At 37.6% G+C, this 23,534-nt stretch overlaps 1 protein-coding gene across 1 annotated transcript; it reads left to right on the top strand.

Annotated features, from left to right (window-relative positions):
• The first annotated feature begins 16,307 nt into the window (after positions 1 to 16,307).
• LOC131692691 (zinc finger protein ZFP2-like) lies at positions 16,308 to 18,278 on the top strand. The gene is made up of 5 exons (XM_058979874.1): positions 16,308 to 16,602; positions 16,684 to 17,338; positions 17,394 to 17,620; positions 17,672 to 17,888; positions 17,948 to 18,278. The coding sequence occupies exons 1-5, from the start codon at positions 16,581 to 16,583 to the stop codon at positions 18,165 to 18,167; spliced, it is 1,341 nt and encodes a 446-aa protein (XP_058835857.1). The 5' UTR covers positions 16,308 to 16,580; the 3' UTR covers positions 18,168 to 18,278.
• Positions 18,279 to 23,534: the final 5,256 nt, after the last annotated feature.

Below are 23,534 nucleotides of genomic sequence, written 5' to 3'. Positions count from 1 at the left end.
AACCGGTAGGGTAACAGAGGTATACAACCGGTAGGGTAACAGAGGTATTTTGGCCACCTCACATATTTTGGCCCACCCAATCACTTTTTTATGTTTATTAAACGAATTCACATAAAATTTTGAAAATCTAGTCGCAGTTTTCTTGAAAAACTCTTATTACAGTTATTTTATACCAACATTATTGTTGCAGATACATATTACCATTATAAATCGCAAAATTGTGGAAACTCATCAACCTCTATACAGGAATGATGGAAAAACTGGAGGAAGTAGCAATGTTGCGAACTACTTTCAAAACATATTGTTATTAAAATACGTCATTTTTTGTTGAACAAATTATGTTACTGTAATCATAACTAATTGACGAAAGTAAAATTGCGTAAATTATACGAAAAATTACATCGCAGATCATACAATAAGCTATGACCACAATATATTGTACGATTTAGGGATAAAACACATTTCTGCCATATCTTCTGCAATTTACCTTTTCATCCGTTTCTTGACGTTATTGCTACTCAATGAAGAATGTAGGCGGCAAAGCTTGTTGTTTCGCATATTTTTCCTTCTTGTTTATTTGACAGGGCTCGATGTGTTAGCATAAATGAGTCGTGGGACTTTTTCGATTTTTATACCATGTAAAAATTAAAATTAACTTTCTAAATGCCTGCCTATCGGGTCTTGTTGCCACAGCTCGACGCTGCGTGTTGAGATTCTCTTCCTTGGCTGTGAAACATTCTGTGTTGTCGCCCGGACTATGGAGATCATTCGTTCCGTCTTGTCACGCGTTTTTGCTCACGTCCATGTCGTCGTCAGTACTGCATTCATGATGCTAACAGTCGCATGTTTTTATTTGCTTCTTGAACATATAACTCGCTTTTGTAAATCCGTTTCCATCGGCATTTGATTCTTTATTGATGGTGTTTTTTTTTAATTCGTTTATTTGGCACGGGTCAAGGCGTTAGCTTCACGGAGCCGTGGGTCTTTTATATATTTACATGATGTAAACAATAAAAATAACAAACAATTAATGCTAAGATCGATGCCGTACGCGCGACTTGCCATTGCGCGCGGAGATCCGTTTTCGTGTCGGGGAAATCCTTGCATTCACGTCAACTATATCAAGGGGGTCAATTGTATCTTTGTCGTCTTCGTACTTGTCCGGGTCATCATCGGGGTTACTGCCTTGATGTTCGCGATCAGGTGTTGTTCCTAACTTCTTTCCCTTTCGGGTCACGACCGTGAACCCTCCGCCATTGCTAGTAGCTTCCTCGTTGCTGGAATTAACTGTTGAGTTTGTGGTACTTGAAGCGGCTTTCGCAGTTGTCATTATTGCTTGAACAGCAGCCACAAATTTGGCAACCGTTTGTGGCTCATGGAATGATATTGGAGACTGAGTGTTGGTATTTCTTTCTGTAGATGAGCTTTTCTTAGCGGTTTCTGAGTAGGGTTGTCCGTAATGTGCCGTTTGTCCACAGAATTGGCACGTGTTAGTTTGTCCTTGATATGTACATAGAGTTTGCTGTATAATGGTATCACCCCTTCTGTTGTGTACTGCAGGGTAAGGTAAGAGGGAATGGGTTGGTCTACCCGCATTCTCACCACAAAAACACCATTTGAAATACCTGGAAAGTAGTTCCTCCACATATCCTCCGTGATTGATTCCACTTCTCCGAAATAAGACATGAATCTTTCAATGGCCACTTTGCAAGTACGTGGTGCCAAATCATGTAATTTAACTTCCACGTTTCCGTTATCCATATACACAGGGATCTTGATTTTTGCGGTGTCACAATCCAGAACGTGTTTCAAGTTGTTTTGCGAAATGATTTTTTTTTTGCCTGGGCGAATTTGTTGAACGTTATCAGCACCGCGTGTCTGACGTGCTCCAACTGAATGAAACTGACGTCTGAAAACCGAAGCTGCATTTTCTCCTTCAGCAAATGTTCCACATCACCAATACTCGGTCTTATGCGGAAAGACCGGAAGTCAATGGCCACCGTGTTGGCCCGAAGAATCACATTTTGTTGTCGAGACTCAGTCATCTTGATTGAATAATAGTAACGGTTCCCTTTGTCCTTCAGACAAAGCACACAAGAAAAAAGCATCTGCTTGCGCTGGCTTGGGTAGCAGCAGAGAGCACACTGGTATTGTGACTGATGCCTTTGGTGGTTGAGAATAGACTGAAGCTTATTGATGGTGTTGGTTGTTAGTTTGGAGGCATTTGGTGTTATCATTGTTTCTTCACTCTTGGTAATGGCTGTTTGTTTAGTGGTACTGGGCCCGATCGTTGTTGATCTCGTGTTTCCTGCTGCTCGCGGCATTATTCAGATCATTTGAATAAATACTGTTTTTGCATATAATAGACTTCCATATTCGAGAAAATATGTATAAAATACTTCCGTAAACAATTGAATGAAATTCCGTTGAAACACTTTCGCTGCCGTACCAGTATATTCCACACTAGCGGTATAAGCTGTCAATAAAGTCAAAAGGCAGTACTTTTGAATAATCCATTCGATCTTACTCAAATCAATAGCTCGAGATGGATGTTCACCCTGACATTTTCTATAGTAGACCAGTAGTTGAAACTGACGTAAGATTTAGAAATCAACTAAATTTGTGCAAATAGCCTTCTGCGAGAAAAATAACGATATGTACATATTAGACACGAGTATTTTTATTCAGTTGACGTCATCTTGCAATGGTCCATAGAAATAAAGACGTTGAATCTCTAGTATGACGACTTGTCATTTCAATTGTTTGTTTACCATTTACCTAACAGTGTCATTCCAATCGAGAACGAGACGTGCCAATGGCCCCATGGTATGTTATGCGATTGGAATGACTTGACAGATACATGGTAAATGATTGAGATGGCGAGTCATTATTCAGAGATTCAGTCACATTAATAGGAATAACATGGATGAATCAAAAGAGAAAGCTGGAATAAAAATAGAATTTTATAATTCTCTATTCTTTATTTCTGTGACGGTAGTTTACTACACCAATATTAAATTACTGCGAGTATACACGAAGTGGGCGACAATATGTTTGCAAAATTGTTCCCATGGCCAAAATATATTTCCGCCACGGGCCAAAATGAAATTTGGGTGGCGGAAATAGAAAAAAAAGTATTTTATGAAAAATACAACTTTTATTGATTTCTTAGTAAATTATACGTTTTTAAGGGATCTATATTGATGGTCAGATGTAAGCCGATGTTGTGTATGAGTATATTTACCAACCTTTGCAGTCTTTATGTCTTATTCGCAAAATTTTAAAAACTATGTCCTAAAGTGGGCCAAAATACCTTTTTTACCCTAAATGCTATATAATTTTGCCTCCACACCAAATAATGAATACCAGTCGTGGCTGCCAAGGTAGGATAAGTAGGTTGGTAGTATTTGTAAGTAGCAGGAATAATGAGGACAACGAAGTTTTCCATGAACAGGAAAGAAGAAGCTTTATCCAATGCATTCAGTAAATTCAAACTTAAATGAAAAACTCCACACGAAAATGTTTCATTTCCCTAGTACTATTGCCACATGCTTTCCATGTCAAAAACATTTATTTTCATTTGTGATGACCGAAATATAAAAAAAATTGCTTAACCCATTCATGACCATGTTGTTTGGGGACAACAACGTTTTTAAACAGCTATAACTTTTGATTGAGAAAAGATTTGCTCACAAAAACAAGTAATCCTTATTAATGTGATTATTGCCTTTAATTTCAGTATTAACAGTTACAAGGATCAGCTCTGAAGTTATTGCAATTAGTCTGATTGGATTCCGATGGAGCAGTGCTGCCAAGGACAGTTTACGTTGACGACGGAAAATGATTGTTTCGTGTATCTTCGTTATGATGCAATGTTATTGAAAACTGATAAAACTTATCAATTTAGACTGTCGTTGGCTACGTTTTTCACGTAATTGGACTATTGTAATTATTCTTGGTTGAATTGTATTGAGAATTAGAAAGTAAAAATTAAGCAGCTTCTAGCACTGCCATGGAAGCACCTATCTCTATGAAAATAGGCTGTTCGTGTTTCTTGACCCCACCGTTTTCAATGAAAAATAGTTTTGAAACCCTACATGCACTAGAAAAAAGTTGGGCATGAAAGGGTTAAAAATTATATAAATAAAATCTGTGTGAAAATTTTGATATGTAGGTTTAATAATTAAAATGTATAAAAAGTATATGATATTTTAAAAAAGAGTCTAACAACTTAATATTACATAGCAGACGTGGATCTGCTTGGGAATCTGTGATGTAACAAGAAAATCGGCGAATATGTCAACCATGTTCCATAGTTGTATAGACTACTCCCAAGTAAGCTTAATATAGGGGTAGGCAATATCGCCATGTGGGGCGAGTTGAGCACCCCTCGTTTCTAAAAATCTGTGAAAAATTTTAGATTCTTCATTTGTTTACATGGTCTGCATATCATCATTAGATGATATATGTATTACTTAAATTGTCAAATAAAACTAATCTTAAAGAGTCTCCTCATCAGTGGCTTATAGAAAAGGTGTTGTTTAGGATTTTTTAATATGAAACCAACCAGAGAAACAAAATGTTTTGCGTATTCTTAAACATATTTTTTTGAATGTCAAAATAAATAAAATATGAGAAAGACAAAAGGTGGATTTACAATCTCACGCAGTAGCTCGCGGCGGATAATTCAAACTCCGTGCAAGATTCAGCCCGCAATTTTAACCTGAAATAAAAATTTAAATACTTCCTTATTCGAAACTTTTTGTAAAAGTTTAACAATATGCACAACCTTATTATGAAAAGCTTAAGTAATGAAATGTATTTAGCGTTGATAGAAAAAAGTAATAAAATTATTCAATTTCTCAAACAGAAACATTTATGACCCCCATAACATGCACAGGAAAAACGTTCTCCCTGTGTTCTCCGGAGTACTTGCAGTTTCATCAGGTACTGGAACAAAGTGTTTGGTACCCCAAATACAACAGCAGTAGATCGTGACAATAGATGACATAACTATCAGAAAGCTTTTGCGTTAATAGATAAACTACATGTTCATTGCACTACTCAAACTTCCTCCGATCAGCGTAAGCGTGTTCGTAACCTAGTAACCAAGCACGCGAAGGTTGTCGCCAAACCAAAATAAAAGCGCGCATGCTACACTGGTATCTTGAGGTTTTGTTCTGTAGTGGCATAGTAATTAACGTTATGTTGTTGGTCATAATTAAAGTATTAAAAGGGGGAGAATCAAATTTTCCATTTGGTTGAGTTTGTAGGTACATAAGTAGTGTCGTAATGATACAATCTTCGTAGATACATGTATCATGACAATACCCAAGTTTTATTTAATAAAACTCTCAGCAAAAAACCATATTATAGAAACAAGGTCATTCATTTTTTTGTTTCGATTATAGAGGTTTTAACCTTAAGGTCATTCGCCTCTTATAATTCATTCAATTGCTTTATTTATAAACGAGAAACCCACATAAACCCAAAAACCTGCTTTAATCCACCTAACGGTGTAATTTTACCGTTACCATTTATTAACGTCAGGATTCCAAAATTTGCTATAACCCTTATAAATATTATAAATTAAATTTTTATTATATTGGTGACATAATTCGATCGTAGCACTAACCGCTAAATGTGAATCAAAGATTTGTCTAATTGTTTCCCCACACTTTGTCATACTGTTATTCGACAATAAACACATCATGTTGGAAATTGCTTCCATTATTTGGCTTATTATTTTCAGTCTGTTAACCATTTGGGGATATGGTATTGGTTATGTTACAATGCAAAAATGACGATTTTCCCGAACATTTATTTTTATGATTTACTGTGCCATAATGTATCTTAGCACCTCTATTTCTTCCACCTATTTTAACACATCAGTTAAATCTCTATTCAACGCATCAGCTCAAATGGCAGGATGAATAAGGGCACGTTGTATTCGACTTTTCACTGCTCTCAAACGCCAGTATTTAACCTTTTCCTGGCTCGATTTTTCATAGTATTTCTTCGTAGGAACGAAACTAAGTTTTTGGTACCCACGAAATAGTGTGACATCCACACTAATAAGATGGATGAAGGCTCGTCTATCTTATATTACCACAAATATCCCCTTCTGCCATATTTCGTATAGTTCAGAACTAGTCGCGAGCGCATAAAGAACGATATCGTAGAAGACGATATGCATATCATTGCAAGCCGGGATGATTCCCATCTGCATCAGTCTGGCTGAGGACGTGGAATGCTACCAGCGGATGAATACACGAAATGCAAGGAAATGCTCAGACCGGACTCATTGGTTAAGTGGCAGCAAGAGTGAGCAGAGGAACTCTCCGTCTGAGGAGACTAGATCCACCGTCGAGTACGGGTTAAGTAGTACGCAACGCAGCACCAGGTTCCATCGAAATTGCCGGACTGTCCTCGATACCCTGCCAGGTAGCTCTAGAATAGACTAAATCCACCTCCGGGGACTAGTTAGAGTAGATAACGTCGAGCAGCCAGAAGCAGGTCGTTAGGGCGTCAGTCAACCGGATGGTACGCTCCACAAAGAATCGCTAGACAGACCTCGGCACCTACTGGCTGGACTAAGTCCACCGCCGGGAACTATATCGTGTAGATCGGGACGAAGCGGAGAGCTAAATGGCTCACGAAAACAAGCATCGCTATCAGGATAAATCCACCGCCGAGGAATTCACCATAGGATAGATTCTAATTGCCTAGGAGTCGATTGGCTCACGAAACAGACATTGGTACCGAGAGAAATTTCGTCGCCGGAAAACTCTCCGTCGTAGTATGGTAGTTGCACCGCCGAATAATATCCGAGTAGATCTCGATAAAGCTGAGAGTTAAAACAGGTATCGGTGTCGGGAGAAATTCCTCCGTCAGGGACTCTCAGTCGGAGTAGGGTGAGCTCATCGCCGGGAACTATACGAGTAGATAGTGAGAAAGATGGGAGATGAATGACTCACGGAAACAAGAGCTAAATGTCTCAATATATCAGCAGCTAAACGGCTCGCCAAGACGAGAGCTAAATGGCAACGTAATAGGTAGACAAAAAGCAAGAGAAAAGTCTAGAGTTGATTGGCTCGAAGGTCGAGCAATTTCATGGATCCGAGATGGCTGCGGAAGACTCGTGAGCAAAAGAAAGAGGCGCAAAGAAAGCACAGTGAGCTTTCCACGAAGTAATACATTGACATAGTTCCGTGGAGAAGAAGAGGGTAAGTTTGCGATTGAATATCTTGAAACTTATGAATGGTAGAAACAATTCAGAGAAGACAATTGAAGCTTCTATCTATTCAGTACTAAGCTCTCAACTATTACGAAGATCGGTTACCTATATTGAAAGTTTTTGCCAAAAATATAAACTAAATATGTATGACGTGCCATAGTCGTGCATTTTTATTCATATCTTTGGCTTAATTTGGTCTATAAACAATCGGTACGATGCATTTTGAAGTAAATTAGTCAAGGAAACTAGAAAAGGGTAATTTTGATTACAGTGTTGCCCAATATACTATATATCCAGTTTAAAACTGTATTTTATCTTGAAAATTATTATGCCATTGTGTTTCTCAAACATTTTTACACAACAAAACATCTTAAACATCAATATTTCTTTAGCCAATCCCAAGACACCGTGATTTGAAGCAAAAACTCGCAATTTCTTAGCACGTTTCCCGCTATATATTAGTATCCAAGCAGAATTTCAAAATTATGAAAACGCCACTTTTTTTAGACTAGAATTGTGGCATATCTAACTCAATTTACCCCAAAACGACATTTGTCATAAGACGACTGGGTGCTATCAGCCTTCTGCCGATAGTAGCAGAATGGGAGGGTGCGAGCAGACTAGTCGAGAAAACATTACCGTAAAAATGAATAGTTGATCGAAAATCAGCCTCAATAAGACTTTAATCTGACTACTATCGATGATCACGAGTCAATACGTACTGAAAATTTGCCGCGGCTGTTTTTATGAATCTAATTTCAAGTTCCGTTAGTGCTAACAAGCCCGTGAGTAAGGTTAACAATCCTTTAAACTGCGCTCACACTACAGAGTTAAAACATGTTATAATAATTAGTAACGAGAAAAATGTCATCAAGATAGCGTTAAAACACGTTATAACTCGTAGTGTGAAAGTAGTATTATATTTCCCTTCAATGTTAGTTTTTTTTATTTAGATTATAGAGGTTTTAACCTTATGAAAAATTTCTAACTCTATGTGCGGGGTCGGGACTCGAACCCAGGTGCGCTGCTTACAAGGCAATCGATTTACCAATACGCTACGCCCACCCCCGCCTCAATGTTCGTTATTTTCCCTTGTATACGTGTATTTCACCAAAAATCCGATACGGAAAATAAGAAAACTTTCCTTGATTTATAACATCTCGCACTAACACAATTGGGTCATTAAGCAATATTCTGTTTTTTTATTTTTCCCGATGTAGTTGACGCTAAAGATACGTAATCTAAGTTTTTTTTACTTTTGTGTACACGAAATAAATAAAAATTAAATCTGTGAAATTGAATCATCACGACCACACTTTCCATTGAACTATGTACTTTAATCCCTATACTTTTTCTGGGATAACGATAACGATAGTTTTAAACGAGGAGGTTCTCACATTTTTTTATAAAATCAATTAAAAATCATTCTGAAGTTTTAAAGGTTAAACAAATATATTGTTATATTTAGAAAGATGAGCTGTATCGGTTTATAAAATAAAAGGAAAATTGTATTCTTCATTTAACGAACCAATTATATTTCATTATAACGTGTTATCACTCGGTAATTATCAAGATGGCTAACTATATCGTAGAGAGGAAATAGCGAAATTTTACTAAATACTACTGCAATGAATAGTACACAGAAAATATATGCACTATGACAGAACAGAATCAGCAACACATTGCTTCCAGCACTATCTGTGAGCGGATTCAACGTAGAATCGCCAATATCTTTGCTATCTTGCAATTAGGCAATCTATGCGACGTTTCTGATCAGCTAATTATTTCTTGTTTACTTATTCTGACGTTACTCCGAGGGGTGCGACGTCCGACAATATCTTTGATTCGATCCAACATCAAACGCATTGGACTAACGAAAGTTGTTTGTCGGACGAGTTTTTCTGTTCGCAGGAGTAGACTTGCTGACAGAACCCACCGCTGAATTGTCAAACAAACTTCAAATGGATTACCTATAGTATTACCGAAATTTAATGATATAGCGCATCAACTTTGACTGCCTTCAACTATATTTACCATGCAATCGGACTATAGTAAATGTTTTAGGTGATCTGTATTGAGCATCGAAGGATAAAAATCGAGCGGCTTCAGCAATGTTAACCGCGAGGGAAACAGATTGTTCGTGTTTATCGGCCTTAGCAGACATAAGGCAAAAAGTTTGGGAATCCTATCCAGCTTTTTACGTGCCATAATGGCGGTCTAAATTGTTCAGTTCGTAATACGTTTAATTGCCCTTTTTTGACAATAATGGTTTCCCGGTCAAAAAAATGCGGACGAATATGGTCAGGCGATTTAAACAGTTTGACGTTTGGCTCAACTCGCTTGTGCTAAGTGATCCTAGGAACAAATGCAATTTGCGAATGCGATTTAAAGGCGATTTCAATACTTAGACAAATTTCCTGGCGGCTGAAATGGACTTGGTTGTTTTTCGCGTTTTTCTAACATGGCGGTTCATGTTTGGCTTAAGCTTAAAATTGTTTTTTGAACAATTAGGCAATCCATGAGACGTTTCTGATCAGCTGATTATTTCTTTTTTACTTCTTCTGACGTTACTCCGAGGGGTGCGACGTCTGACAATATCGTTGATTCGATCCAACATCAAACGAATCGGATTAACGAAAGATGTTTGTTGGACGAGTTTTTCTGTTCGCTGGAGTAGACTTGTTGACAAAACCCACCGCTGGATTGTCAAACAAACGTCTAATGGATTGCCTAATTGGCGTGTTCTCACTTGTACTTTGTTTGTCTAGCGCACTTCATTTAGCCAACGAATGTGGTAATTATGGAATCGTGTGTAAGTATAGTTGGACAAGATCTCAGAGCTAAAAACTTAATGAACGTCAGATTGTGATAAGTTTTGGTTTGCAATACCAATTTCACCATTAATTCTTTTCTCTAGTTTGGTGGTGATTACCTAGGACACTGGTAAGTAAATGTAAGTAGATAATGAAAATAAGTAGTATTAGTAATTTTCATATTACTAGCGCGTTCCGTGGGCGATTTAAGGGCGGGTTGGGCGGCAAAAAAATGACGGCGGCAAATCGCCCAAATGTTGCATTTGAAATAGCCCTCTAATTGCCGCCAATTTGCGGGCAAATTGTAGGGCAATTAGTGCATCCGAGTTGGCAAATAGCCCCCCGTTAGCCAGCAACTTGCCGTTTTTGACTGGGTTACGCCAGCTTGACAACAACGCCCAGTTGAAGATGTCGGGCGGTCATTGAATAAACATCCAACGCATTGGACTAACGTAGGATGACTTAATGTCACTGGGCAGTTGACGTAAACGATTATTGTCAAAAAGAGTCATTAAACGTATTACGAACTGAACAATTTAGACCGCCATTATGGCACGTAAAAAGCTGGCTACCACCCATGATCGTGTATTTGTCCTATTTTCTATGAGATTTATCTTTATGGGACTGACTTGCGATCATAGGCAGTATATGCGCTAGAAAAATATTGAGCAGGACAGGGTTCAACATGCATCGGATCGTTGCACGAGCTTCGAGGCTTTGTTAAAACAAATCTATTTATTTTTATTAAAGTCCATTTGCCCATACGAAATCCCACGGTAAAAATATATCACAATATATAGCAACAATAAAGTTTTACCGATCTTAGAATTTACACTGTTGTCGTGTGACCCAAATGGAACCCAAAAAGATAATTGGAGAGAGGTTTCATTATTTCATATAATTGTGTACCACTCTAGTATACATTTATTTATTTTTTTTTATTATGTCCATCGGACTTTAGAGTCTACATGGACAGTCAAGATTGGAAAAAGCCCATCTGAATTGTACACCTTTCATGCCATTCTCAGACGGGCGTAAAAACCACCACCTTTTAAAAACACAAACACAGACAATAATAATATCTACAATTCATCTTGAGTCCTAGTATACACAAATCTTCACATTAAAAAATAATATCAAAACACCGCAGATCGTCTAATTTTGTCGGCAAAGCGAAAATCGACTTTTACAAAATAATTCATCCAAGAGTCGCCCATGAGCACTGCAGTGCCTACTAAAAATAAACCGATGTGTAAGTTTTATAGAAAATTTATCAAGGAAACAAAGTCTCGAAGAACAATTTGAGGATTGTGGAAAAAGAAAAAATCGACTGATGCTGATGAAGATTGATAAAAATTTCAATTTTTATAGCATCACTGCTGCTGACTATCGAATTATATACAGAATTTTTAACTTTCCCCAATTGTGTAAAAAAGAAGCCTCAATTTATCCCTCAAAACTCTTGGGAAGTGACCAAATAGTTCAGATCCTTGATTTAGACACAATTAGAGAAAGTCAAAAAAATTATATATAATTGAACAGCCAAATGCAGTGGTGCTAGAAAAAATAAACATTTTATTAATAGGGATCTTTAGGGGTGTGCGGGTTAAGGCATTTTCTGATGCAGATTGGTACCGTGAGTTAATATCTCAATCCTTTTTTCTATTTTTAAGCCCGAAACTATCGAAAAAACATTTTTTTTAGTTTGTTTCCTTTTAGGACAATAACACATCCAAACCCATGCGACTTGCACGAATCCATAGGTTGCCTCATCAGATCTACCATAGTTTGCAGATGAAATTTGGGATGGCAAGCTGCTAGCGGATTGCAAAAGTACCGGCTCATGGTGTGTGGGGTGCTGTCCCGGTTAACAATGAGGCGAACGAGATATTTGCAGATACGTCATTTAGTAGGACAACTGTCAGTTTATTGGCTGCATTAAATTTGGTTTTTTAAATTTAAAAATCAGAAGAAAAAGAATAATTAAGGTTTAAAAATGATATGAATGTAGTCGTAAGGACACCCGCTATCAATTCATATGAAAAACTGACAAAATTTTTCCAAATTAAAGATCCCAACCGTCATAGCATCAATCGATTTCGTAGTCTTCGAAACTTTGTTTCTTTGTTAAATTTTCTATGAAAACAACTCTACGATTTATTTTTAGGAGGACATCGGCGACTCTTGGAGACATAATTTTGTGAGTCACTTTTCCCATGCGAAATCCCATGTAAAATTTTAACAGGGGGCGCTAAAATATAGTTTCACTGATCGAGCTGAGAATTGACACAGTTGCTCTAGGACCCAAACGGTACCCAAAAAGTTACACTGAGCAGAAATCTAATTTTCGTCCCACCCTTCTATACATAGATTGAGAATCGCAGACTCTATAAATAGTTCGCACGTTTCCGTTCCATCAATGGCCTTGCTTATTCATTATATTTCATGTGAATAATTTTCGAACGAGCAAAATCTTAGCCTATGATTGGCGAATAACTTTCAGTTTGACAGTGGAATAAGACTAGTTTTCTGGTTTGGCTTTGAAGTAGAACATTTTATGCCAATCAAAGAAAGAATCTGAAGAAAAAAAGTGAAATGTCCCCATATACTCTCGACATTATTAGCGTGATCGCGTTGAGACCTATACTAATTTGAAATCGACGTTTGAACGCTGTTCTTACGTTTAGACGAATCGCTCAGACATCATGTATCATTTGCATGTCGGCAAGTGCATTCCTAGCCGGCTTTACATATTTCTCCGTCGCTACTCAACTTACTAAACTGAACACCGTTGCTACCGGTTGAACAGTAATAAAGAAAAGGCTTCTTATTGAGGTTTCAAGATAAATTATTAAATTTATGTACGTTATCTGATCGTGAGGAAAATTAAGCGGGAAATCACGGTATCAGTTAAAATCGGCTTTGTCCCCGAGTGTTTTGCACCTCAACCTAAGTATTTCACTTGCAACAAGTTCATTGTAATATTCATTTCTTAATGGATTAAATTTTGCATTACCGGATCGACATAAAATATGTCTCATAATAGTTTATGCATACTACAGTATTGTATCAAACATATGGCGATGAGCCCATTTGAACCCTTTTGGGGGAGTAGTGTATGCCATCGTTGTTCAACATATTGCCGCAAATGGAAGAGTGAAAATTGGAGTTTCCGTTTCGCTCATACACAAGCATAGTTCACTATTCCTAGCACGGTGCTACAGTCATAAGTTGTAGTTCTCAACAAATGTAACATGGGGCTGTGACATAGCCGCATCCGGGTTTGACCCGAAGACTCCGGTTTTCGGAAGCGATCTCCGGGCCTCCGGGTTTTACATCAATTTCTCCGGGTTTGGTGAGAAGAAGCGCAATTTCAATTTTTGTGGAATTATTTTATTCTTTACAAAATATTTTAAAAGTCTAAGTTAACTATTACTCTGGTTCAGATTTATTTTGTCTGACTAACTCTTCGTTTCGAGGTGGCGAGGATGAGTTCACCAAATATTGCTGATTTCTTTCACAAAGCAATGAATGAAAAATAAATCAAATTTACTCCAAATTAAGGAAAGTAATATTTCGCTATATGCTACAATTGAGATATTGCATCCCACTAAGTCGCTCCAAATGGCGTAAAAAAGTTATTTTGCTGCAATTTTACCAAATCACTTCACCGTTAGTGGTGCTGCACCAAGGTATGGCAGATTTGTTCCAATCCAACTGGCTAGAGCAACATCGAGTTCTTCCGGTGTTGTTGCTACTCCTGCAGCGACCCTTAACTGTTGGCTTGAAAGGTGAGTTTTACCCCTTTGTTGCGACCTCCGGTGATGAATAACCGACACCACAAAGTGCTTCCCATACGATACCGCTGCCTACCTCTTTTGCTCGCCTTTTCCTGTTAGTTGTGGAGAAGAGCAATGCTCATTCCACTTATCCTCCACAGCAAGAGTAGCTGGTGCTTTTATATTCTATACACTTAGTCGGGAAAGTGAAATACTACACCTGATTAAACCGAAAAAATCGTTCTCAAACGTGAACAATTTACAGCTTTACTCTAACGTAGTAATAAAAAGCAATTATACACGCAGCGAAATTTCAATCGGTTAAACCAACAAAATGGATTTTTGATTTGAAGTTTTTAAATTTACATTATTTTATTGTTGAACTAAAAATATTATTTTTATTTCAATCAAATTTGATTTTATGTTGGTCTTGCATAGTACCAAATCAGCGTGTATTGTGCATTTTTGTGTGTATGCATGCATAGAGCATGGTACATTTTTTCCTGATACATGTAAGTAAGAAAAGCAAATCAAGAGCATCACAATTCTTTTACTAAATGTAAAATTTCTATTTCCACAGACTTACAACGGTCACAACATACAGGCCAGTTGGGGTGCTAGTGCTACAATTGTACTGACGTAAAGGATGATCTCTGCGTAAGTGTAAATATTAAAATAATTTATATTGACAGTAACATTATCTTTTTAACTTACAGAACAACCCTGAAATGTTGAAAGTTGTATGGCAACTGATTCTGTAAGTTTTAGAACGGTTTTATTATAAATAAAAATTAAGCCCTTGCAAAAATTGTTTTATTTTTACTGGAAGAAAACCTAGAAAGAAACAAACATTTCAATAGTAATTGTTTACTATAATAATCGTTGTTTCAACAACAGAATATTGTTGAACTAATCGTGTTCACATCATTCGATCAATAACACAGTGCCGATCGTTTCAACAATTTTATTGTTGATTCAACCGATAATGCGATTAAAATCTAGAAACGTCAAAACCAGAATTTGTTGTAGAAATAGCAATATTATGGATTGAATCAACAAAAGAATATTATTAGCCCTGTGACAATAATAATTATTATTGAATTTGAACCAGAATATTGTTATATCTACAATACATTTTTCTGCGTTTACTGCTCTAAAATGCCGAGCAATCGCTTTAATCCAAATTTCTGTCTAGTTCCACCCACCCCCCCTTCGCCGGTCTGTGAAAATCTCTGGATCAAAGCCTCTCCAGCGGTGGCAACCCTAGATAAAAGCATGATTTTTTCTGAGCTTTTTTATGATTACGATATGATAGTTGAACGAATTGTAATGTATCAAGTCAAAAAGCAGCTTAATCTATGCTCTATTCATCATGTACAAGCACCAGTTCGAATTGCAGACACTTTATATAACAGACTAGCGGAGAGAAAAACAGTAAAACTAGCAACCATGAATGTAAACTGGCATCATAGCTCCCATCAAAGAGAATAGGAAAAGAGACGAATAGTGTGAAGCCAAAAATACCTTATTGAGCAGACCAATCGTGCAATGTAAATAAACATTACTCATGTCTGAGTTGGAGGAGATAAGTATTGTAAATCTATCAAAAAAAATTGAATTTTCGTCAGAATTTAGTGCAATCGTGATTGTAAGGTGCATTCTAGAGTCTATGTATGAGTAAAAACAAGTTTTAGAATTATTTCATCTCTTTGTTTCGAAATGCGCATCGTTTGATAAACAAATCCAACGATCGACAAAAGGTTTGTTTTCAAAATATAATAGGAGTCATTTAAAGTGCTGCCTTTGGAAACGGTTGCCAAATTCTAGTGTTGAAATCATCGTAAAGGGAGTGTTGCCGTTTTGACTGATTTGCACTCTGCGTCTCTTTCACTATTCTCTTTGGCTCCCATAAGCTTTGCATGGTCTTCCTCTTGTACTTCCCCTCTCAAAACCATCATGCTCGTTTGGTTGCACTCAGCGATGCCAGATTTACAGACATGTCTGTATTTTACAGACTTTTGATAGTCTCCTGCAGACGTAGCCAGCAATCTACAGACTTTTAAAAGAGTAAAAGTGTTTAGCAAAATTGCACTATAACAACTGTATTCGAATACAAGTGATTCCTTCACAATAGTATTCGAATTTCAATCTAATTTTGAAGTAATATTCTAGTGTAAATGGAATTTACAAACCATCTACAGATTTTTACAGACATTTTTATTATTCTTCTACAGACATTTCACAAAAACATGCGGCATCCCTGGATCAATTTTTGACAGTCCGTTTGGCTGCAATTTTTGACACTTCGCTAGTCTGTGTATAAAGTGTCTGTAGTTCGAATATATTCAAGCAAGCTGATACTGATGATGATGGTGTATTGAAGCCACCACCAGTGCAAGGGCTACGCCAATGGCTGGAGTTGCTTTTAACAGTAAGGACAAAACTATGCTAGCGAACGACATTCAATTTATCGCTGTTTGAAGACCCATAAGCAGAAGTTTGTCCGGAATCTTCTCTCAAAGTGAATTTTGACAGCATGCTTATTGGCCCTTCCCAAAAAAACACGCGAGAAATGTCTGCAAAATGAAGATCTCTTCACATCTGGCATCGCTGATTTTGACAGCAGGGTTAGAACCTGACCTGATTCCGTTTTGCTTCAAACAAAAACGACATTAGTAAACCGGAGTAAACAGTGTACACTTACTAGCTTGTTTACAAATCGTGCAATTTCTTCATAAATTTTGTGAAGCTATGGCTTTCACAAGAAAAAAAGGTAAGTTTATTAATAATTGAAACGTTCTGATAGTCAAATTAAGCACTTTCCTGAATTTACCAATTGTCTGCGGTTTTGTAGTAGAAGGAGACATAGCTCTGGAATATCCTGTACAATCGGTCACGGATTTTCTACCTGCAGAGGAGCACATATTCAGCAGCACTTCAGACAAATCTGCACTTTTCTCGTCAGAACACGGTCAGAATCTAGAAACGTTCGATTCGTTCTGTACTCTCTGTCAGCGCGAGTGCACTTCAGATGTTAGCGTGCGATTCTCGACCAATAAGAAAGATGATTGTTGCGATGCATTCGAGTATCGGCTGAAGTTGGAAAGTGTTCTCAATCTCCAGTTAGATTTAAAACATTTTGTCGTCTGTCTAACCTGCTGGAAGCTGGTAGAAATGTTTATCGAATATAAACAATGTTGTCTAAAAGCCGAACGATGGGCCCAGAAATTTGCTTGTGGATTAGAACAGTGCGGACAGGAAAATGATACCTGGTTATGCAACGAAACCGTGGAGATGATTGATCGAACTCACCAGATAATTAGAGATCACATTGATCGATTGAATGCAGGGGAGATAACTACTGAAATTGAACCTACTTTTGTTGCTCTAGAGAATGTCAGTGTTAAGATGGATTTGGATGGAGGGGAAGAATCCACTTCAGTTACAACTGAAGATATACAGAGCGCAAAACGTGCAAAGAAAAAAATAAAGGCCACAGGCCCTCGACGGTAACTATACTAGTCTAACAAACTATGTCTATTGATTTTATTCATATATTTGCAGTACTAATGAACTTGATGTGTTGATAGTAGAAAAAACTTGCATAGAAGTCAAAGCGTGTGATAAATGCGATAGGAAATTCGATAGTGATATCGGACAAAAACAGCATTCTCTCCGCTGTAAGGGATCGACAGGAGACCATGACGAAAAACCCTACGTGGTCTGTTCTATTTGTTCAGCGTCGTTCAGCGAGACTACAATGCTAAACCATCATATGAACAAGCACAAAGGTTTGAACGAGTAGATTAATAAAAAGTTGTGAATAACATTTTATTTTATAGGTATCAAACCGTACAAATGCCGACAAAGATGCGACAGTTACTTTTACAGTACATCTGGGCGTAAGCATCATGAGACAAAATGTGGTTCGGAAACACACATCTGCCCCCACTGCGGGGCTCTATTGAAAACCGCTGAAACATACAGCAATCATATAATAAACGTCCACGGAGAGGCAAACGTTAGCTGCGAAACGTGTGGAAAGATGTTCAATTCAAAGTTAGTTTTGTTCAGTTTTTTCATATACAGATATTGTTAAATATTGCTATATGTTTCAGGAAAAAGCTTGGACGCCATATGCTGGTGCACACGAATGTGCGAAATTATCCTTGCAAAGTGTGCGGGAAAGCATTCAAATCATCCTACGCAGCAAATGTTCACCGAAGAATACACACTCAGGAAAAACCGTTCGTGTGCGAAATTTGTGGCCAAAGTTTTACGTACAAATGTTCGCTCAAGACCCATGTAACCCGCGATCATGGGTGGCAGACAGGATAAAGCCTTGCCGAAAAAATTTAGCTTCAGACGTATTGTTTTTAACAACGGATCCGCTATTTATTTAACTCAGCTTAAAAAGTAAACTTTCTTTTAATATACGTCTTCGTTTAACATAGCGTTTCTATTTTGTTATCTGTCATTTGACTTGAGACTGCGTCTTTACAATTCTGACTAGATGACGTTTGGAATTTTTATAAAATGAAAGTATGACACCCTATCATATTATTTGCATTTGTCAAGTTTCACACCTAACTCGAAATAACTTGAATAAGAAAATGGTGCAAAATCCGAAAACGAAAAAAAACGATGTTCCACACGGTGTATTAGATCTTCAGAGGAACCAATCAGCAGTACTGTAACAATATTTTACATAGGCTGATTGATTTTCATAAAGATCTAACACACGGTGTTGAAAAAACTGCTTTTTTTCGTTTTCGATTTTCGTACAATTCTCCGTTCCTACTTAATATATCCTGCCCGTAGACTTAATAATTTGTCAGAGACATAATTGAAGTGAAGAAAAATACACTAGGCTGTTAATATAAATGCTTACATTTTTATTACCTTCTGAAAGGTTTTATTGAAACCAGTTATTTCGGTATTTCGAGTGGAAATAAATTTTTAATTGAACTTTTCGAAAGTTATAAGTTTTTCTGTAATCGAATTTTGAAAAATCAGTACAAGAAATAATAGCATAAAACATGCTGAAATCATTTTTTCATATTATCAAGCTATGTTCACACGTCACGAAATCAGATATATGACTGCCAACTTTGTTTACTAGTACTATCTAATATCGTTTTGACAGAAACTAATGTTGTTTTCGGTTGAGAACCTAAACACTAACCGAAGACTACATATTAAGAAGACTGATATCTTTTTCCTTCCCCCATACAAACAAGAAGCGACAGAGGTTACAGCGCCTCTATTGGAGGAAGGTAGGAAGCTTTATGTAAAAGTGTATATGTGTGTGTATTAGACTGCCCAGAAAAATGATGAATTTTTGAAAACCCAATCGGCCCAACCCTGAGTCGATTCCTAGTCCCACCAGGAGTACTTGCACCAAATTTGAAGCAAATCGGACAAGTCTTACTACCGGACCAACGTGGCTGAAGCTTGTATGGAATTTTTCAACAATTTACATGGAGAAAACTCCCTAGTTCGTATTTTTGCCACTAGGTGGCACTGTATGCATCGTATTATCACTGTAAGTGAAAATAAGAAAGATAATTTAATTGTCTACAACTTTGTCGAAGACTGCTAGTAAATCCGGCTTTGTTAAAAGAAGTTATTAAACTTTTAACGAAGTGATGTCTGAGTCAGTTTTACATGGGGCCTAGCAGTGAATGGTTGTATATCAGTACTCGAGTCCCGCGGACTATACATTTTTGTGAAATAATGGTTAGATTTAGCTAAATAAAATGTTTACAATAATTGTATTAAATAATACGAGCTATGTTTTGGTTAGAAAATTTTAGTTCTGCCTGTGACCGCATAGAGGGCGCCACCACTAACTTTTCATAGAAGAGAGATAGAGTATCAAGATGTTCGGATGAAATACTGAAAAATACCTGCTCTATAACTTTGTAGAAAACACCAAATTTCTATCTCTCTCCGTTGAATAGTTAGTGTTGGCGCCCTCTATGCGGTAACAGGAGGAACTAAATTTTTTTAACCAAAGCATGACTCGTATTATTTACTATAATTCTTGTAAACATACCATTGAGCTAAACCTAACGATTATTTCACAAAAATGTATAGTTCGTGTAACTCGAGTACTGATACACAACCATGCACTGTTAGGCCCCATGCAAAACTGACTCAGACATCACTTCGTTAAAAGTTTAATAACTTCTTTTAACAAAGCCAGATTGACTAGCAGCCTTCGACAAAGTTGTAGACAATTAAATTATCTTTCTTATTTTCACTTGCTGTGATAATACGATGCATACAGTGCCACCTAGCGGCGACAATGCGAGCTGGTGGGTTTTCTCCACGTAAATTGTTGAAAATTCCCATAGTTTGTATTCAGCCACGTTGGTCCGGTAGTTAGACTTGTCCGATTTGCTTCAAATTTGGTGCAAGTACTACCGGTGGGACTAGGAATCGACTCAGAGGTGGGCCGATATGGGTCATTTTTTTCCTGTCACTCTAGTGTGTATCACTATGGGAAGTACCACCTTTACCCGCAAGTGGCGTTGCTGTTACTGTCTCCAGATTCTGGACAGAGTTGCCAGTCTTCTTGATATGCAGTCTTCGCACTAACCCAGGTTAGTTGCTTCAAACAACCGTTTTCAATGGAACTGAGTTGGGTTCTCGCAAAACAGCGGTAGTGTGAGCGAACCCGAAATATAGTTCAGGTTGGAACCCAACTCTGTTTTAAGTTCAGTAGCGCATAGCCTCTAGGTTCAAAACTGGCTTCAAACAAACGGTTTGACAGCAGTTAGGTCCGAAACTGAGTTATGCCGCTTACAGAGTGGCGGCGAGAAGCTGAGCCGGGGCTGAAACTAATATTAATGTGGTTTTCGTTTGAGGCGAAACTGAGTCAGTTCCCAACCCCAACTGCTGTCAAAATGTATGAACTGACAGCGGTTGGGGTTAGAACCTGACTCAGTTTCAGGTTCAAGCGAAATTGCCATAAGATACGAGAAACCTGCTTGCTGCAAAACAAAGATATGATGTCAGAGCTGAGCAAATCGGCGCCGACTGCCTGTGTTTACTCTGACATGCTCCATTTGATATGTTGCAAGCAGGTTTCTCGCACCTCGCACTCTAATGTCAGTACCAGCCCCAGCTCAGCTTCTCGCGGCCACTCTGTAAGAGGCCTAACTCAGTTTCGGACCTAACTGCTGTCAGACCGTTTGTTTGAAGCCAGTTTTGAACCTAGGTTATGCGCCACTGAACTGAAAACAGAGTTGGGTTCCAACCTGAAATATATTTCGGGTTCGCTCACACCACCGCTGTTTTGCGAGAACTAAACTCAGTTCTATATAATATCACTGAGAACTGACATACAAGTTTTCAACTTGTGTAAGAAATAAAACTGTCGCTTTGAAATGACAACAGCAAGTAGCAACTTGCCACTTGGCGGCGCTTCGATCGGCCAGCAATCGCTATACGGGACTTGTGTGCAAACTTGGATACAATGGTGACTCATGCATGCGAGCCTGTATGCGATGGTGATTTTCAACGTATTTTCATTTAAATGTTTACACAGGTTTTTCGGGAAAGTTTGTTCCAGCTTATATGTCTGTTCTCTGTGATAATATATCAAATAATTGAAGAAGTTTGCTGTAAATAGGGATGTCCGATTTTTCCAATTAATCGATTAGTAGCTAATCGATTATTTTTTACATTTCTATTAATCGTAATCGATTAAAACCAAGAAATAATCGATTAATCGAAGTAATCGATTAGTTTAAAAGTTTTTCTGAGAGCAGTAACAGAAAATACAAAACGTCCATCTCAATCTGATTATGATGATCGTTCACTTCGGTATACAGTAGAATTTCGGCGAATGGCTAATACTGGCTTCACAATCTTCTACACAGGGCCGTCTTTAGACTACTCGGGGCACCTTGGCACTATTGAGCTAAGGGCCCCTTTAATTGAATTGGTATAAACAGCTGTCGAGAATGAGCATGATCCAAAACTGATTCCCAGCATCAAAGAATCACTTCTACCTCATGCCATGCTGAGACACTCTTTCATATTTGAGCCAAATCAGTCAACCGTGTCGAACATATTCAACAAAATATAAAGTGGGATTCAAAGTTTATGGAGAACAAAGACTATTCCAGATTTTCACAACCTGATGTCCAAATATTGTCGAAAAAGAAAGATAATCTGAGTGCATCTTAAAAAGTTATTTGTTTTCCTGACCGATCTGACCTGTAGTAGCAAACGGCCTAACACACTATTTGCGGCGGTGGGAGTTCGAACTCAGGTGAGCTGCGTACAGTGTAGCTGACCTACCAACTACGCTATAGTCTTCCCAGATGGTGTAATCTGACCACCCAACCAGTATTCCACTTTGCTTACAGATGGCCGAATTTAATATAATAATAACAGAATCCCTATTGAACAAACTGTTGTGTCGAAGACAGCCATAACACGATCTTTATATACGTGGTGTACCAAACGTTGCACTGTTATTAAAAATAAATTAAAACATGAATGGAAATGTTGGATTGACGTTTGAATTGGTTCAATAGTGATGAAATGCTTCGTTTCCTGCCGCTCTGATGCTTTTTAAAAATTTTGATCACACGGGATACGGTGCAATGCGTGATTTCGAGCTGCTACTGATCTGAGTGAAGCAATTTTTTAAAATATAGTCTTTAGAATTATTTTATATTCATGCTAAATGTGGGCCCCCAAAATCTCGGGGCCCCTGGCCTTGGCCCAGTCTTCCCATGCATAAAGACGGAATTGCTTCTACCAAGTTTAATTTAAAGGATCCTTTATCAGAATTCATAGAACTTCTCATGGATCTAGTATCTGTTGGAGAGACGCATATAGTGTACCTAAACCTCTCCTTCTCTTCAGACAGTTTGTGGCCGGTACTGTTTTAAGCCTTTTCTTGCTTGAACTCAAGACAATCTAAAAATATTTATAGAGCGAATCCGGCACGAATGACAACGTTCAATTCGTAATCCCGCGGTTGATCTAATCTTTCCAACTGATCTGTTCAAATTATTCAAAGATATGATCGTGAATGTAAGACTTCCAAAAACGTAAGTTAATGGTGTTTCAACACCCCCTAGAAGTGAATTTCAAAGTTACAATTGGCAGCACAATATATTGTTGCTCTTTGACCCATGAATTTCAATGCTAATTAGTATTTTTGGTTAAGTTGTAGTTTGAAGCCGCTTGTCGCCAAAATGGAATAAATAAATTAAAATTAAAATTTTACGCGCATTAAAAAAATTAATCGACCAATAATCGACGCTATCTAATCGATTATCCGATAATCGTTAAATTCGTTAATCGATTAAAAATTAATCGATTAGTTTCCATAATAATCGATTAGTTCGATTAATCGAGAACTAATCGGACATCCCTAGCTGTAAACGTTACTATACACAGCAAAAAGAATTGTAATAATGGCCGATGCGATGTCTATTGATGCATGTGGAACTTAGACGTAATGATAAATAATGCACAATATTGTTATGTTTTATATGTAATTGTACATTAATCACCTGATATCACATAAAAAAACGTAGTGAGATTTTTACACCATTTTTACTGGATATTGCATTCGAATTGATACGATATTGCTATGAAAATGACGTACGAAAAGCTGCCTTCGAAATCGTGTAATATTAATCTACTGAAAGATTGTTCCGTTTTTCAGTGCGAATT

Source organism: Topomyia yanbarensis, chromosome 3 (genome assembly GCF_030247195.1).
Source record: "Topomyia yanbarensis strain Yona2022 chromosome 3, ASM3024719v1, whole genome shotgun sequence".
NCBI lineage: Eukaryota > Metazoa > Arthropoda > Insecta > Diptera > Culicidae > Topomyia > Topomyia yanbarensis.
The sequence above is the reverse complement of the archived record's forward strand: the minus strand, read 5'-3'. Positions and strand labels throughout refer to the sequence as shown.